This window comes from Muscardinus avellanarius (assembly GCF_963383645.1).
Source record: "Muscardinus avellanarius genome assembly, chromosome: 3".
Lineage (NCBI taxonomy): Eukaryota > Metazoa > Chordata > Mammalia > Rodentia > Gliridae > Muscardinus > Muscardinus avellanarius.
This window is the reverse complement of record NC_137788.1, coordinates 129,930,626-129,947,984: the sequence shown is the minus strand read 5'-3', so window position 1 is coordinate 129,947,984 and position 17,359 is coordinate 129,930,626. Positions and strand designations below refer to the sequence as shown.

The following is a 17,359-nucleotide window of genomic DNA, read 5'->3' as shown; positions in this document are numbered from 1 at the left end:
CCTCACAAAGTAGCTGAGGCTGGCCACGAAGCATGATCCTTCTTCCTTTCTCAGCCTCCCAAATGCTAGGATTACAAGCATGTGCCACCACACCTGGCTTCTATTTTTTTATTTTTAAAACAGGTTCTCACTAAGTTTTGGAGGGCCTCACTAAGTAACTGAGATTGGCTGTGAATCTGAGATTCTCCTGTGAGACCCTATTTTCAAAATAAAAAAAATAAAAAATAATAATCATATAGGACTGGGGAGTATAGCTCAAAGGTAGAATGCGCCAAGGTTCAATCTCCAGCACCAAAAAAGTTCTTAATTTCTGAAGAATATTAAAAATCATAATAGACATAATTCTAAATCAGGTTTTTGTGTCACTCTAAGATCTTTCACTCCAATATTCTTATCTAGTCTTACCTTTTAATCCCTCTAACAAGCAGAGAAGCCCAGGGCTGGTGAATAGAGAGGCACCAGCCACCATCAAAGCCTTCCTGGAATTCTTCATCCTGGATTCGCAACTGGTGCTGATATAAATTGAACTCTAATCCCAATCCTGCTGAATGGAAAGCCTTCTTCTGTGAAGCTGTACCTGTGTAATCCACCCACTATACAGAAAAACAAACATACAATCAGTCTGAAAAGGAAGATTCTGGGAAAGTGAATAAATCCTAATAATGAAGAAATCATAGTAGGAATATTTTCTTAGAAAATTTAATTCCAAGCCAGGCGTGGTGGTGCACATTTGTAATCCCAGCATTTGGGAGGCTGAAACCAGAGGATCGCAGTTCAAAGACAGCCTCAGCTATTTAGTGAGGCCCTCTGCAACTTAGTAAGACCCTGTTTCAAATTAAAGTATAAAAACTAGGGCAGGAGGTATAGCTTGGAGGTCAAATGTCCCCAGATTCCATTCCCAGACTCACACACACACAGAAAGAAAGAAAATTCCATTTTTGGCTGAAACAAAGCCAAAAAAGGCAGAGATCACATAAATTCAGTAAGCCTTTTCGGTAATGATAACAAGGTTTCATCTCAAAGAATAAGCAGAATGTTACATAATGCTATAACTGTAGTAACAGCACAAACACCAGACCAAAAGAACTGTAATTATTTCTACTTTATTAGCGTTCCATATTAAATTCTGTATTAATTCCAAGATAATTCTATCAGCCAAATGACGGTACAACATTTTGGTCCATAATATTTCTTGTGCTTAAGGCAGAGTCCCATGTTGGTACTAAGCCAAATAGATGCTATCAAGGACGGCAGTTTTTTCAGATGTATTAAGTTTTTTATTGCCCTAAAATGAACAACCTGCCCCCTAAAAGAGAAGATGGACGAGGTTCCCATCATATAAAAGAAATATAGAATTATAGGGTACAGGTAATTAATTATAGGAGACTAAAGAGTTCTGGCATATGTTCAGTCAAGGAATGAAGGTTAATGTTTCTCCTACAGCAAGAAGACCAAGTGCTCAAAAAAAATAAAAAAAATAAAAAATAAAAAAAGCCAGGCATGTTGTTGCATGCCTGTAATCCCAGCAACTCCGGAGGCTGAGGTAGGAGAATCACAAGTTCAAGGCCAGCTTTGGAAACTAGCCAGGACCTGCCTCAAAATAAAAATAATGGGTGTAGGGAGACAGGAGGACCATAGGTTCTAAGCACTGACTCCTGGCTTTGCTACATAAGAATTTTCTATATTTCACATTAATTTACAAAATTAAAATGTTAAGACTTGAGCTGGGCATGGCAGTGTATTCCTATTACCTCAGTTCTTAAGATGGCTGATAGGAGGACTGCAGGTTCCAGGCCAACCTTAGGAACTTGGTGAGGACCTCAGCAAATTAGTGAGGCTCTGTTTCAAAATAAAAAATAAAAGCCGGGCATGGTGGCGCAGGCTTGTAATCCCAGTACTTGGGAGACTGAAACTGAAGGATCACAGGTTCAGCCAGCCTCAGCTACTTAGTGAGGACCTACGCAACTTAGACCGTTTCAAAATAAGAAATAAAAATAGGGCTGGGGGTGTAGATTGGAGGTAGAATGACCCTGGGTTCAATCTCTAGCACCACACACAAAAATAAATAAATAAATTAATTAATTAAATAAAATAGGGCTGGGGGTATGGCTCAGAGGTAAAATGCCAAAAGTAAATAAATAAAAAATAAGGCTGGGAAGCTGGACGTGGTGGCACAAACTTGTAATCCAAGTATTTGGGAGGTTAAGACAGGAGGATCCTGGTTCACGGCCAGCCTCAGCCACTTAGTGAGGCCTTCTGCCACACTAATGAGACCCTGTTTCAAAATAAAGAACAAAAAATCGGGCTAGAAGTTTAGTTCAGAGGTAGAATGCCCCTGGGTTCCATTCCCAATACCCCCCCACACACACACACACACAATAGGGCTGGTAATGACCTGGGGTTTCCCCAATATCACACATACATTAAAAAAAAAAAAGTTAAAGCTGGGCGTGGTGGCGCAGGCTTGTAATCCCTGTGCTTGGGAGGCTGAGACAGGAGGATCGCACAGGTTGGAAGCCAGAGCCTCAGCTACTTAGTGAGGCTCTCAGCAACTTACTGGACCCTGTTTCCAAATAAAGTATTAAATAGGTCTGGGAGTATAGCCCGGAGGTAGAAAAGCCCTTGGGTTCCATCCCCACTACCACAAAAAAAAAAAAATTTAATTAATTAAAAATTTAAAAAAATAAAATAAAGAATAAAATAGGTTCCACCCCGAGTATCACAAAAATAAATAAATAAATAATAAGACTAGGGCTGTGTGTGGTGGCACACACTCATAATCTCAGCATTTGGGAGGCTGAGACAGGAGGATCGTGGTTCGCGGCCAGCTTCAGCTACTTAAGTGAGGCCCTCTGCAACTCAGTGAGACCCTGTTTCAAAATAAAAAATAACCGCGGGGCGTGGTGGCACACGCTTGTAATTCCCCCGCTTGGGAGGTGGAGACAGGAGGATCGCACAGGTTCGAAGCCAGCTGCACTGGCTTAAGAGACCCTGTTTTCAAAAACAAAAAATAGGTCTAGGAGTATAGCCCGGAGGTAGAAGGGCATCCAGGAACCTCAGTACCACCAAAACAAACAAACAAACAAACAAAACCAAAATAAAGAATAAAAGTATGGCTAGGCATGTAGCTTAGAGGTAGAATGCCCCTGAGTTCCATCCCCAGTAAAAACAAACAAACAAACAAACGAACGAACGAATGAATGAATAAGAAAGACTAGGGATGCAGCTCAGTAGTAGTGTGCCCTTGTGTTCAATCCTTCAGACAGCAAAAAAAGAAAAAAAAAGTGAAAAGAAAACCTATGAAACAGATAAACTTAAAAAGGAGAAATATTGGGGGCCAATATTCTCTCACTATCAGTAAGAGGAAAGATCTACTAACCTGCGGAGGGGACTGGTACAGGTTTGGATTCACCAGCATTCCCAAAGGCGCTTCAGAAAATCTATCCAGTTTGATCTGTGGCTGACTCAAAGTTCCACTGGCGATAGCCTGTATTGTCTCATCTAATCTGCGATAACAAACCAAAAGGATGTGATAATTGGTAATATTCTACGCTCAGAATATGCCTACTTAGAGCTGTGGGAATGGCGGAGTTGTAAGCTAATTGCGGTGATCGTGGATGAGGACACGGTGACGGGCTTCCTAAGCTGGGCGGCACAGGGGAGCTTAACAAGAACCACCACTCTAATTTCCTGGTGGTGGAGAATGATGCTACCATCAATGAGATGAAAGACACTTTCTGGTAGTTTATAAACTGGGACGACATTGACATCATCCTTATCAACCAGTACATCGCAGAGATGGTATGGCACGCCCTGGACACGCACCAACGCTCCATCCCAACCATCCTGGAGATCCCATTCAAGGAGCACCCCTATGACGCTATCAAGGAAATCCGTCCTGCGCAGGGCCAAGGGCATGTTCACTATGGAAGACCTGTGCTAGGGCACTCCTGGCCCTTTGGTTCTTTGCTTGTTGCCAGGCCTCTCCCAAGCTTGCCATCCTCCTTGTTTCATGCTTCTGGTTTTCAACCCCATCCCCTTCTGACTCCACTGAGAGGCGGGTGAGGTGTTTCTAAGCTGCTGGGGCTCTGCCATTAAAATCCAGGCTGGTTAGGGAATAGGCAGCCCAGCTTTCTCTCTCCACTACCTCTTCCCTGTGCTGATACACAGTGTCATTGTCAATGTTAAAGTAATATTCTCGCTTCTCTCAAAAAACAAACAAAACAAAACAAAAAAAGAATGTCCTTACTTATCATCATCATAAAAATATTCCTTGGCAATAAAAATCAGAATTCAAAGAAAATTCTATGGACAACCTTCCCTCTTCCCCACACCACCCTTCATCTCTTTGCACCAAGAATACTAAAGAAAATAGATAGGGCAAAATATAGGCATTCATCTGCTTAACAAGAACAATAAACATACCAAGCCAGGCATGGAGGCACATATCTATAATCCCAGTAGCTGGGAAGCTGAGACAGGAGAATTTGCATTCAAGGACAGCTTTAGCTACTTAGTGAGGCCTTCTACAACTTTGTGAGACCTTGTTTCAAAATAAAGAATATAAAATAGGACGGGGGATGTAGCTTGGAGGTAGAATGCCCCTGGGTTCCATCCCCAGTATCACAAAAAAAAAAAAAAAGAAAGAAAGAAAGAAAGAAAGAAAGAAAGAAAGAAAGAAAGAAAGAAAGAAAGAAAATTTTCTTATCTTCTCTTAAATGTTTTCAATTCTAAATAATGTTTTTATTTTTATTTTTGTGGTGCTAGGGACCTACCTAGTGCTTCATACATTAGAAGAAAGTATTCTACCACTGAGTTACATCCCTAGCTCTAAACATATTTTTATTTATTTTCCTTTTTTGCAGTGCTGAGGATCATCATTATTTTTATTTTTATTTATTTATTTTTTAAAAACATTTTATTTATTTATTTATTTATTGGTGATACTGGGGGTGGAACCCAGAGGTTTTCTACCTCCAGGCTACACTCCCAGATCTATTTTACACTTTATTTGGAAACAGGGTCTCAGTAAGTTGCTGAGCGCCTCACTCAGTAGCTGAGGCTGGCTTTGAACCCATGCAATCCTCCTGTCTCAGCCTCCCAAGTACTGGGATTACAAGCATGTGCCACCACGCCCGGCTTCATCATTATTTTTAAAATCAACAAAATAGCCAGGTGTGGTGGCACATGCTTGTAATTCCAGGACTTGGGAGTCTGAGACATAAGGATTACAGGTTTACATCCAGCTTCTGCTACTTAATGAGACCCTCTGCAATTTAGTGAGATCCTGTGTCCAAACAAAAATTAAAAATAGGACTAGGGGTATAGCTCAGAGTTAAAAAGGACTAGGGGTATAGCTCAGAGTTAAAATGCCCCTGGATTCAATCCCCAGTTTAAAAAAAAAAAAAAAGCCAGGTAGAATGCCCCTGGGTTCAATACCCAGTACATATTAAAAGAAAAAAGAAAAAAAAAAAATCAATAGAAACAACAGATCCATTAGGAAGGGAAAATCCTTTACAATCTATTCTTTTCAGACTCTCTCTGGTACTGCCAACTTACCTGTTATGATACTCTGCTAGTGGATTTTCTTCTTCCAGAATCTTTCGGCCTGCAAAGTCAATGATGACCTTCTTAGACAGTCGAGAAGCATGTCGAAGTTCTCTTAGCTCCTCCTCTCGCTTCTGCAGAGTTTCCCGCTCAATTTTGGACAACCATTGATTAGAATCACTGGCAAAGTAATCGGACTCATCATCAATGACCTGGGTCCTTCGAATGCTAAGAAGAAAAACACATGACAATTAGGTCACATGTTGACAAATATGGACTGATGAATTGGGGCTGTTGCAAGGTAGCTCACTCTTTTGCCATTCTGGAGATTATGGTTTCAAATACAGAAGCCCAAAATTGTTTTGCTTTTAGTAATGCGGATTGAACCCAGGGAAATTCTACCCTCCAAGCCATGTCCCTTTTACAATTATTATTATTATTATTTTTTTTTTTTGCAGTACTGGAGATGGAACCTATTTTTTATTCTTTATTTTGAAATAGGGTCTCACTGAGTTGCAAAAGGCCTCACTAAGTAGTAGCTAAGGCTGTCCACAAACCGTGATCCTTCAGTCTCAGCCTCTGAAATGCTGGGATTACAAGCGTGTGCCACTACACCCGACTCCAATTATATTCTTAATTTTGAAATAGGGTCTCACTAAGTTGTGGAGGGCCTCATTAAGTTGCTGAGGCTGGCAGTGAACCTGCAATCCTCCTGTCTCAGAATCCCAAGTAATGAGATTACAAGTGTGCCCCACCACGCCCAACTTCTAAAATTGTTCTAAAATCAGATCAAGCTCTGTCCGATTCCCAGCTTCTGCATATTTTTTTATCTCTACTGCAGGCTCAGCTCAGTGCCTAGAACTAACCTTAACCTCAGGCTGAAAAGTACATCATACCATTATCCATTCTGCCTTTCTAACTAGTTCAATCTTCTCCTTCTGATAACTGGGCTTCATCCTGGTTTTGCTACACCAGGCTATATTTATGTTTTGGAAACTTAACTGGCATCCTAGCCTTTCTACAACTATAAACCAGTCTATTACTGCTAGGCATTTCCTTACTGGAGTCCTTCCCTGAAATCTCAGTCCTATGTCTCAATTAACTGTTTACTCTTAGGGCATTTTATTACTTTATTACTAAGTCAGTTTCCACAACCTTTCCCATAATATATGGTCTTTTACTAATACATTGGAAACAAGATCCTAGATATGACAATTAAGTCTATCTCTAAGAGCTTATTGAAAAAGAAATAGGGCTGGGAGTGGTGGCACACGCTTGTAATCCCAACATTGGGAAGGCTGAGACAGGAGGATCACAGTTCACAGCCAGCCTCAGCTACTTGGTGAGGCCCTCTGCAACTCAGTGAGAACCCCTCTTAAAATAAAGAATAAAAAATCAGGTTAGGGGCATAGCTTGGAGGTAGAATGACCCTGGATTCCATCCCCAGTACCACACACACCAAAAAAAAAAAAAAAAAAAGAAAAAGAAACTGAGGACTAGAAGGAACCTCTCTCATTCTAAAGACAATGTACCTAGGGCTCAGGGAAGTGATTATTCACAAAGTCATAAATTCAACTAAAACTGACAAGCCGGGCGTGGTGGTGCACACCTGTAATCCCAGCATTCAGGAGGCTGAGACTGGAGGATCGCGGTTCGTGGACAGCCTCAGCTACTTAGTGATGCTCTCTGCAACTTAGTGAGACCCTGTTTCAAAATAAAGAATAAAAAAATAGGGCAGGGGGTGTAGCTCAGAGGTAGAATGCCTCTGGGTTTCATCCCCAGACCTGCAAAAACAAACAAACAAACAAAAAACAAAACAAAACAATTAAGATTGACATAATTACAAATTAGTACCCTGGAGCAATAGTGCTAACCTGTAATCCCCCTACATGGGGATGCTGAGACGAGATCACAGGTTTACGACCAGCCTTGGAAACTTGAAATAAAATTAAATGGGCTACAGGCCGGCCAAGCACCAGGGAGGCTGAGACAGGAGGATTGCAGGTTTGAGACCAGCTTCAGAAACTAGTAAGACCTTGACTCAAAATAAAATTAAACAGGGGTTAGGACTGGCCCAGCAGTGGGGAGGCTGACGCAGAAAGTTCACAGGTTTGAGACCAGCCTTGGCAATACAAGTAGACCATTTCAACATGAATGATAAACCAAGTGTGGTGGTACACACCTGTAATCCAAGTACTTGGGAGGCTCAGATAGGATAGCAGGTCCAAGGACAGCCTCATGAAGTAGTGAGACTCTCATCAATTTAGCGAGACTCTGTATCAAAGTAAAAATAAAATAGGGTGGGGGTATAGATCAGAGGTAGAATGCCCTGGGACTCAATCCCCAGGACCACAAAAAAAGAAAAAAAAAGATAAAGTCAGGCTGGGATGTAGCTCAGAGGCAGAATGCCCCTGGATTCAATCTCCAATAACACACACACACACACACACACACACACACACACACACACACACACATTCTCTCTCTCTCGGAAAAAAAAATATAAATATAGAAAAAATATAAAGAAAAAAACTGGGAATAGAGGCTGTAGAAGAAAAAGGAAAGAGTAAATCAATCATGCCTTCTTACAATATGGTTTTCACAGAGGCAATTTCTTACAGTCTTCAGAGCCCAGCTCAGTAGTTTGGTCATGGTAGGGACCCTAATACAGTAATGTGCCACATAAGACATTTTGCCAGATGACGGACCATGAATATGGTGATGGTCTCATAAGACTGTAATGGAGTTGAAAAATCCTATGAAATAGTGTTTGGAGTGATATTGGTATAAACAAACCTACTGACTTCCGGGAAGATGGCGACCGAGAAAAGCAGCATTTATGAGCCCTGCTGAAACTCAATCTCTATTGCCACAAAATCAGCGCTTTTCATAGCTAGAAAATGCCATCAGCAGAGAAATAAAAAATGTAAACACAAGGGAAAGAGAAAAAAAAAGACTAGAAGAACAACCAGAGACCAAAAATCAAGCATGCAATGCGGCAGTGGAGCGAGCCGGCACCATCTTCCCTCACAGCACCAGGATCCAGAGAGGAAAGGTAAATAAGGAGCTGAAGTGAGCAGCTGCGGATCATTCAGTTGTAATTCAGCAGTTCTTTCAGCGTAAAGAACGTCTAAAACTCCCAGTGGACAAGATCATCACACCTTTCAGGGACTCAGAACAGAACTCAAAACCAGAAAAGAAATATGCCAGCCTCACAGCCGAGGGCATGGCAGAGGCTCCATATTGCCAGCAGCGCCAGCCTCACGGCTGAGGGCGCGTGGCAGCGGCACCATATTGCCAGCAGCTCCAGCCTCACAGCCAAGGGTGTGGCTGCAGCGCCATATTGCCAGCAGCGACAGCAAGTTCATCATGCCCTCAACAGCTCCTGATCAACATGCATAATAACCGTGAGTGAAATTGCGGCCCCTAAAGGAGAAATCCCTGTACTTCACGCCCAGGGACTTTGATAATCTCCCTGGGTCTGAGATTTTGCAGTTCAACCCAGTGAAGGAGTAGCAGTGGCAGAGATACCATACCTTAGTTGCAGCTCCCCGTAGGAAAACGCCCAGCCCAGCACCCCCACGTTCTCCCACAGCCTTGATTAACTTCCTAAGGTAGAGATTTTTCGATACAACCCAGTAAAGGAGTAGTGGCGGTTGAGATTACAACAGACTCGAGATACAGAGCACCCTAAGTGAAGTCCTAGTGATCCAGGGAAGGCACAAACTTCTGAAATCATGGGAAAGAGGAACAACAATAGAGCAATGAATGCCCACAACCCCATATTATCAGAACCTGATAATACAGAAATTCAGAGATCTCCAGAAGATCAAACCAGGAATATAACTGTAGAAATAATACAGGACCTTCAAAAAGAATTTAGAGTCTAAAAGACATAAAGGATGCAATCATTGAGGTAAAGGCCTCAATTCAAAGTATAAACAATTGATTAGACCACATGGAGAATAGAATCTCGCTCCTAGAAGATGATCACTCCAAAAACGAACGCATAATTTATAACTTAGGAAAAAAATCAGACAGCAGGAATCTGACACTGAAAAAATATGGGCCCATTTTAAGAGAGCTAACCTAAGAATAATTGGAATAGAGGAGGGAAAAGAAGGTGAAAACAAAGGGATCAATAATATCTTCAAAGAAATAATAGCAGAAAATTTCCCAAACATAGAGCAAGAGATTAATACACAGGTCCAGGAAACTTATAGAACTTCCTTTAGACAGGATCAGAGAAGAGGTTCCCTACGCCACATAACTGTCAAAATGACCAATGTGGAAACCAAGCAGAGAATCTTAAAGGCAACAAAAACAAAAGGCCAAGTGACATTCAGAGGCAAACCAATTAGAATCACTCCAGACTTCCCAAACCAAGTCATGAAAGCCAGAAGGGCTTGGAGTAACATATTCCAAACTCTGAAAGAAAACAACTTCCAGCCAAAAATTTCCTACCCAGCACAACTATCTATCAAATTTGATGGGGAAATAAGAAGCTTCCATGACAAACAGAAACTCAAGGAATTTATGTCTTCAAAACCAGAGCTAGAGAAAATACTCAAAGAGATTAACTACAAAGAAGAAATAGGTAATACACACCAGAACCAGAGAAACAAGATTTTCCATCCACCAGACAAATAAGAAAAGAAGAATATATTCATGTGTTTATTGGTTAAAATCTTTGGAGATACAATATTTATTTTAGTCTTTTACCTATTTCTAAGTTTTTTTCTAGTTTGCTTTTATTGTTGCTAATTTTTAGGATTTCTATTTGGAATATTAATATACCTTCAGATATAGCATTTGGAAATATTTTACCCCATTATATCAGTAACTTTTAACTCTGTTTACATTGTCTTTGGATGTACAATATTTTTTTACTTTTTAGAAAATTTGTTTGTTTATTCTGTTGTTGCCTGTGACTTTGAAATCATATCCAAGAAATCACTGCCAATTTCAATGTTGTGAAGTGTTATGACCCAGGTTTTCTTCTAAAAGTTTATAGTCTTAAGATTTACATTTAAGTCTTTTATCTATTTTGAGTTAATATTTGTATATGGTGTTAGGTAAGGGTCCAACTTTATTCTTTTTCATGTAATTATTATTTTTCAACAATATTTACTGAAAGGATCATTATTTCCTTCACCAAATGTTCTTGGAAACCTTGTCAAAAATAACTTGACCATATATGAAGAATTTATTTCTAGGCTTTTTATTTTACTCCACTGGTTTATATATCTGCCTTTATAGCAGTACTACACTGTTTCAATTAATGTAGCTTTATAAGGTTTGAAATCAGAAAACGTACAACTTCTAGCTTTTTCGAGATTGTTTTGGGTATTTAGAGTTCATATTTCATGTTAGGATAGATTTTTTCTGGAAAAAAATGTATGATAGTTTCAACTTAAAAAAATATCCTCTGGTAAGAAAGAAAGCAAAAAGAAATATTGAAATGTTATCTCTAATGATCAAAAGTTTGATATCAGACAAATGAATCTGTTATGAGAGATTATCATTGTTAATTGTGGATAAATTACTATAATATTATATGTCAACCACTAAGCCAAGCATGAGAAGGAGGGAGGGGGAGGGAATGGCGTGGGGTGGGGGCTAACTGGGCGATGTGTGCACATATGTCTACACAAGTTTTTTATCCCATTATGATGTATGAATATAGTGCACCAATAATAAAAAAAAATAAAAATAAACAAACCTACTGGTATTGCCAGTTGTAATAAAACTATAGTAGAGTATCTAACTGAAAAGAAGTGACTACAGTACTGTTTTATGTATTTAATAGGCTGTACTTTTTTCATTATTTTATTTTAAATTTTGTGTGTGGAGGTATTGGGGATAGAATTCAGGGGCATTCTACCTTGGAGCTACACTCCCAGCTTTATTTTCTATTCCTTATTTTGAAACAAGGTTTCACTAAATTGCAGAGGATCTCACTAAGTAGCTGAGGTTATCTGCTAACCATGATCCTCCTATCTCAGCCTCCCAAGTACTAGGATGTTTTCATTTTATTCTTGGTGCTAAAGATGGAACCCAAGGCTGCACACATGCTAATCATGTGATCTCCCATGACCTACTCCTGTACCCCCATCATAATTTTAAAGTATATTCCTACTCATTAAAAAAAAAAAAAAAAAAAAAAAAAAACGCTAGGTGTGGCGGTACATGCTTATAATCCCAGCATTTGGGGAGCTGAGAAAGGAGGATGGCAGTTAACAACAGCCTCAGCTACTTAGTGAGGCCCTTTGCAACTCAGTGAGACCCTGTTTCAAAATAAAGAAAAAAAAAAAGTTGGGCTGGGGTGTAGCTCGGAGGTAGAATGCCTCTGGGTTCCATCCCCGGTATCATACACACGCACATACAAAAAAACAAACTTAAGTCAGGCATGGTGGTGAATACCTGTACTCCCAATACTTTGGGAAGCTGAGATAGGATTACAGGTTTGAAGACAGCCTCAGTAATTTAGCCAGATTTTCAGCAACCTAGTGAGACCTGTTTCAAAACAAAAAATAAAATAGGGCTAGAGTGTAGCTCAGAAGTAGAATTCCACTAGATTCAATCCCTGGTACCTGGTACCCAGGCAAAAAAAAAAAAAAAAAAAAGTTTGCTTGGGTACAGAGGCACATACCTATAATCCTAGCTCTGGAAGGCTGGGGCAGGAAGATGGCAAGCTGAAGCCCAGGCTTGACAACTGAGTAAGATCCTACCTCAAAGAGAAAAATAAACAAGGCTGAGAGTTTAACTCAGAGGCAGAGTGTCTTTGGGATCAACCCCAAACAAAGATGGAAAGAAGGGGGGGGAAAAGGCCAGGCGTGGTGGTGCGCGCTTATAATCCCAGCATTTGGGAGGCTGAGACAGGAGGATTGAAGGTTTGAAGTCAACCTCAGCTACTTAGTGAGGACCTTTGTGACTCAGTGAGACCCTGTTTCAAAATAAAGAATAAAAAAATAGGACTGCGGTGTAGCTTAGATAGAGAATGCCCCTGCGTTAGATCCCCAGGACCACAAATAAACAAAGAAAGGAAGAAAGGGAAAGAAAAATAGATTTAAATAGGATTCTGTTTTATGCCAGCAGCAGCCTCATACATCTCATGTTTACAGTAGCTCTCTCAATATTTTCTTTCTTTCTTTCTTTCTTTTGGTATTAGAGATTGACTCCAGGGGCATTTTATCTTCAAACTACACCCCCAACCTTATTGTTTTGTTTTGTTTTTTTTTTTTTAAGCAGGGTCTCACTAGAATGATGCATCTCACTACTTGCTGAGGCAGGCCCACGATTCTCCTGTACAGTACCTCCCAAGTACTAGGAACCTTGCCTGCCCAACTTCTCTATTATTTTTTGTGATGCTGAAGATTGAACCCAGGGCCTCATACATGCTATGCCAGCACTATTCTATGGAGCAGCTCCCCTAGTCCCTACAGGATTTCTTTTGGGGGGGGGGGTTACCAGAGAATTGAACCCAGATGCATTCTCTCTCTTAACTATACTCTTGGCTTCAAACCTGCGCGATCCTCCTGTCTCCACCTCCCAAACGTGGGGATTACAAGCGTGCGCCACCACATCTGGCATGGGATTCTACTTCTGACCTAGGCCCTAGCCCTATATTTATTTATTTACTTATTTAAATATTTATTGCAGTAATGGGGATTGAACTCAGGGGCATTCTACCACCAAACTAACCCCCCAAGCCCTATTTTTTATTCTTTTTTTTTTTTTTGGTGGTACTGGGGTGGAACCCAGAGGCTTTCTACCTCCAGGCTATACTCCCAGACCCATTTTTATATTTTATTTGGAAACAGGGTCTCACTAAGTAGCTGAAAGCCTCACTAAGTAGCTGAGGCTGGCTTCAAACCTGCGTGATCCTCCTGTCTCAGCCTCCCAAGCGCGGGGATTACAAGCTTGCGCCACCACTCCCGGCCTATTTTTTATTCTTTATTTTGCTTTATTCTGTGGTACTGGGGATGGAACCAGGGGCATTCTACCTCTGAGCTACACCCCTTAGTCCTATTTTTTATTCTTTATTTTGAAACAGGGTCTTACTGAGTTGTAGAGGGCCTCACAAAGTAGTAGCTAAGGCTGTCCTCGAACTGCAGTCCTCCTGTCTCAGCCTCCCAAATGCTGGGATTACAAGCATGCGCCATCACACCCGGCCTTATTCTTTATTTTAAAACAGAGTCTCACGCCGGGCGTGGTGGCGCACGCTTGTAATCCCCGCGCTTGGGAGGCAGAAACAGGAGGATCGCGCAGGTTCGAAGCCAGCCCCGCGCGCTGGCTTAGGAGACCCTGTTTCCAAATAAAAATGTAAAAATAGGTCTGGGAGTGTAGCCCGGAGGTACAAGGGCTTCCAGGAACCCCAGTACCACCAAAAAAAAAAAAAATAAAAAAAAAAATAAAACAGAGTCTCACTAAGTTGCAGAGGGCCTCACTAAGTAGCTGAGGCTGTCCGCAAACCTGCGATCCTTCTGTCTTAGCCTCCCAAGTGCTGGCATTACAAGCATGTGCCACCACTCCTGGCTCTATTTTTTTATTTTGAAATAGGGTCTTGCTAAATTGTTGATGGCCTCGCTAAGTTGCTGAGGATGGCCTCAAAGCTACAATCCTATCTCAGCCTCCCAGTACTGGGATTACAGGTGTGTGCCACCATGCCAGGCTACAGTATTTCTTGATTGCATTATTTTCTCCAGTTTCATTCATTATAGCCCCAGGAGCAATAGGCTATGCCATATATACACACCATACTGCATGGGTGTGCAGTAGGCTACAGCACCTAAGCTTGTGTATGATTACTCTATGAAGTTTGGACATAGCAAAATCACCTGAGACCTATTTCTCAGGATGCATCCCCCTCATTAAGCAATGTGTGCCTGTATATGTTGACTAGATGAATAAATAGCTGCAAGTGAAACAAATGGGAAATTATGGCAACTGTCACCTGTCTAAGTGGTATACTAGCATTTGCCAAGAATAAAAAAAAAATTAGTTCAGTAACAGTTTAGTAAGTACAAAAGAATAAAATCTCTTGATAAGAGCCTATTTTGTTCAAACATGGATTAAAACTCAAGATGTAGATTTCCTATCTAAAGCATCCAGCTCTTCTTTCTTTTTTCTTTTGTTGGTACTAGAGGTTGAACCCAGGAGCATTTGACTTTTGAGCTATACTCTCGGCCCTATTTACGTTTTTTTTTTGAAACAGGGCCTTGGTAAATTGCTGAGGTTGACCTCAAATTTGCTATCCTCCTGTCTCAGCCTCCCAAGTACTGGGATTATAGATGTGCACCACCACATCTATCTTACCAGCTCTTCTTTTCCTGTAAAACCTTTCTTTCATACTCTACCTTGAGAAGGTATCAAATGCCAAAATGTTTTAATGGCCAGAATCTGTGGAAGTCCATTTCTTAGCACTTGTTATTCTAACCATATCATACCTAGTTCTGTCAAACTCTAACAGTTTGTCTTTATGCTTGATAGCCTTCTCCAGACCAGACTTAATTCGAGATTCTTGATTTGGAAGAAGGTCCTTGGTAGAGATGTCTACCTTTCCAGAATTCTCCGTCCCTGAAATTGAATAAGGAAATCAAATGGTATCAGCCTACAGTACAAATTAGTTATATTATTGTGCAGCAAAGAACAAAATAGCAGATCTGTTTCTAGCCTAATGGTTTGGACCTCTCATTTCAGGGAAAAATAATAAAGTTCAGAATCTAGCCCTAACTCATAAAGCATCAGGTGGTACTTGATACATTCTAGTAGTATAAATTCTAGGGCCCAGCTTGGGGGGGGGGTGGAGTCTATAATTTCAGTATTTAGAAAGCTGAGACTGGAGAATTGCAAGGACAGGTACAATAAATAGTGAGACTCTCATCAACTTAGAGACACTGTTTTGAAATAAAAATAAAATAGAGCTGGGGGTATAAGTGAGAGGTAGAATATCCCTGAGTTCAATCCCCAGTACCTCTAAGTAAGTAAATCTATTTCAGGGTCCTTCCCCCCATCCTTTGCATGTGTGTGTGGGGGAGAGTGCTAGGGATTCAACGCAGGGACATTCTACCTCTGAGCTATACCTCAGCTCAAGTTTCTTTTTTTTTTTTGGTACTAGGGATTGAACCCAAGGTAGTCTACCTCCAAGTTAACCCCCAGGCTGATTTATTTATTATTTGGAAACATATTCTCACTAAGTAGCAGAGGGACTTGCTAAATTGCTCAGGTTAGCCAAAAAACTTCCATCTTCCTGTCTCAGCCTCCCAAGTGCAGGTATTATAGGTATGTGCCACACCCAATTTCTTTCTTTTCCTTCTTCTTTCCTTTCTTTCTTTCTTTCCTTCTTCTTTCTTTCCTTCTTTCTTTCCTTCTTCCTTTCCTTCTTTCTCTTATTCATTCATTCATTCATTCATTCATTCATTCATTCATTCATTCATACTGGGGATTGAACCCAGAAGTCTTCTACCTCCAGAATATATCACCAGTTTTTTTTGTTTTGTTTGCTTGTTTGTCTGTGTTTGTACTGGAGGTTGAATCCAGAGCCCTTCTACCTTCAGGCTGCACACCCATACCTTTTTATTTTTTGTTTTGAAATGGGGTCACACTAAATTACTGAGGGGACTCACTCTTCCTAAGGCTATTCTCAAATCTTTGATCCTCCTGTTTCAGCCTCCCAAGTACTGGGATTACAGACATGTGCCACTTATGCCTGGCTCCTTAAGAATTTTATATCACTAGAGGGAACTGAACTGTTTTAACAATAGAACACAACAATGCCCAAGATGACTGAAGATGTGCAGAAAAAAAGAGCTTTCTAAACGGAAAAAAAACTTTATTTTCACATGTCAAAACAAAAAACTTTAGTTTGTAATAAAATAAAAAAGGAATAATGAACCAGGCATGGTGGCACACATTTGTAAACCCAGTACTTAGAAGACCTAGACAGGAAGATCGCAGATTTGAGGCCAGCCTCAGCATCTTAGTGAGGCACTCCACAACTTAAGGAGACCCTGTTTCAAACTTAAAATAAAAAATAGGGCTAGTGGTATAGCTCAGAGGTAGAATGCCCCTAGGTTCCATTCCCAGTACTAAAAAAAAAAAAAAAAAAAAAAAAAAAAATTAGGGCTGGGGAGGTATAGCTTGGAGGTAGAATGCCCTGGGTTCAATCCCCAGCACCACAAAAAAAAAAAAAAAAAAAAAAAAAAGTAAGTAAGTAAATAAATAAATAAATAAATAAATAATATTGTCAAAAACTCAATAGCGAAACCAAGCATGGTGGGACATACCTGTATTCCCAACTACTGAGTAAGACCTTGCCTCAAAATAAAAAGGGCTGGGTGCTGGGCATGGTGGCGCATGCTTGTAATTCCAGTACTTGGGAGGCTGAGACAGGAGGATCACAGGTTCAAGGCTAGCTTCAGCTACTTAGAGAGGGCCTTCCAAAACTTATTGACATTCTGTTTCAAAATAAAGAATGAAAAATAGTGCTGGGGGTGTAGCTCTGAGGTAGAATGCCCCTGTGTTCAATCCTCAATCCTCAGTAGTACAAGAAAAAAAAAAAAAGAAAAAAAAAAGGGGGCGAGGCATGTAAATCAATGATAGAATTTTTTCTTTTTTTCTTGGTGGTACTGGGGGTGGAACCCAGAGGCTTTCTACCTCCGGGCTATATAACCCAGACCTATTTTTTTTTTATATTTTATTTGGGTCTCACTAAGTTACTAAGAGCCTCACTAAGTAGCTGAGGCTGGCTTTGAACCTACGCAATCCTCCTGTCTCAGCCTCCCAAGCGTGGGCATTACAAGCGTGCGCC

General features: G+C 40.6%; 1 protein-coding gene and 1 pseudogene across 3 annotated transcripts in view; one reads left to right on the top strand and one right to left on the bottom strand.

The window, feature by feature from the left end:
- Nucleotides 1-17,359, bottom strand: part of TRIP4 (thyroid hormone receptor interactor 4) — a gene marked incomplete at both ends in the record, with an annotated part of 91,424 nt that overhangs the window by 48,677 nt on the left and 25,388 nt on the right. For both annotated transcript variants that reach the window (XM_080690662.1, XM_080690663.1), the window contains 4 exons: nt 406-593; nt 3,380-3,506; nt 5,560-5,775; nt 14,997-15,126. In XM_080690662.1, the coding sequence (XP_080546788.1) occupies nt 406-593; nt 3,380-3,506; nt 5,560-5,775; nt 14,997-15,126 (661 nt within the window). The remainder of the gene's footprint in view (nt 1-405; nt 594-3,379; nt 3,507-5,559; nt 5,776-14,996; nt 15,127-17,359) is intronic.
- Nucleotides 3,554-3,943, top strand: LOC308261027 (V-type proton ATPase subunit F-like; annotated as a pseudogene). Its single transcript has one exon. The product of its transcript is annotated as a V-type proton ATPase subunit F-like (transcript).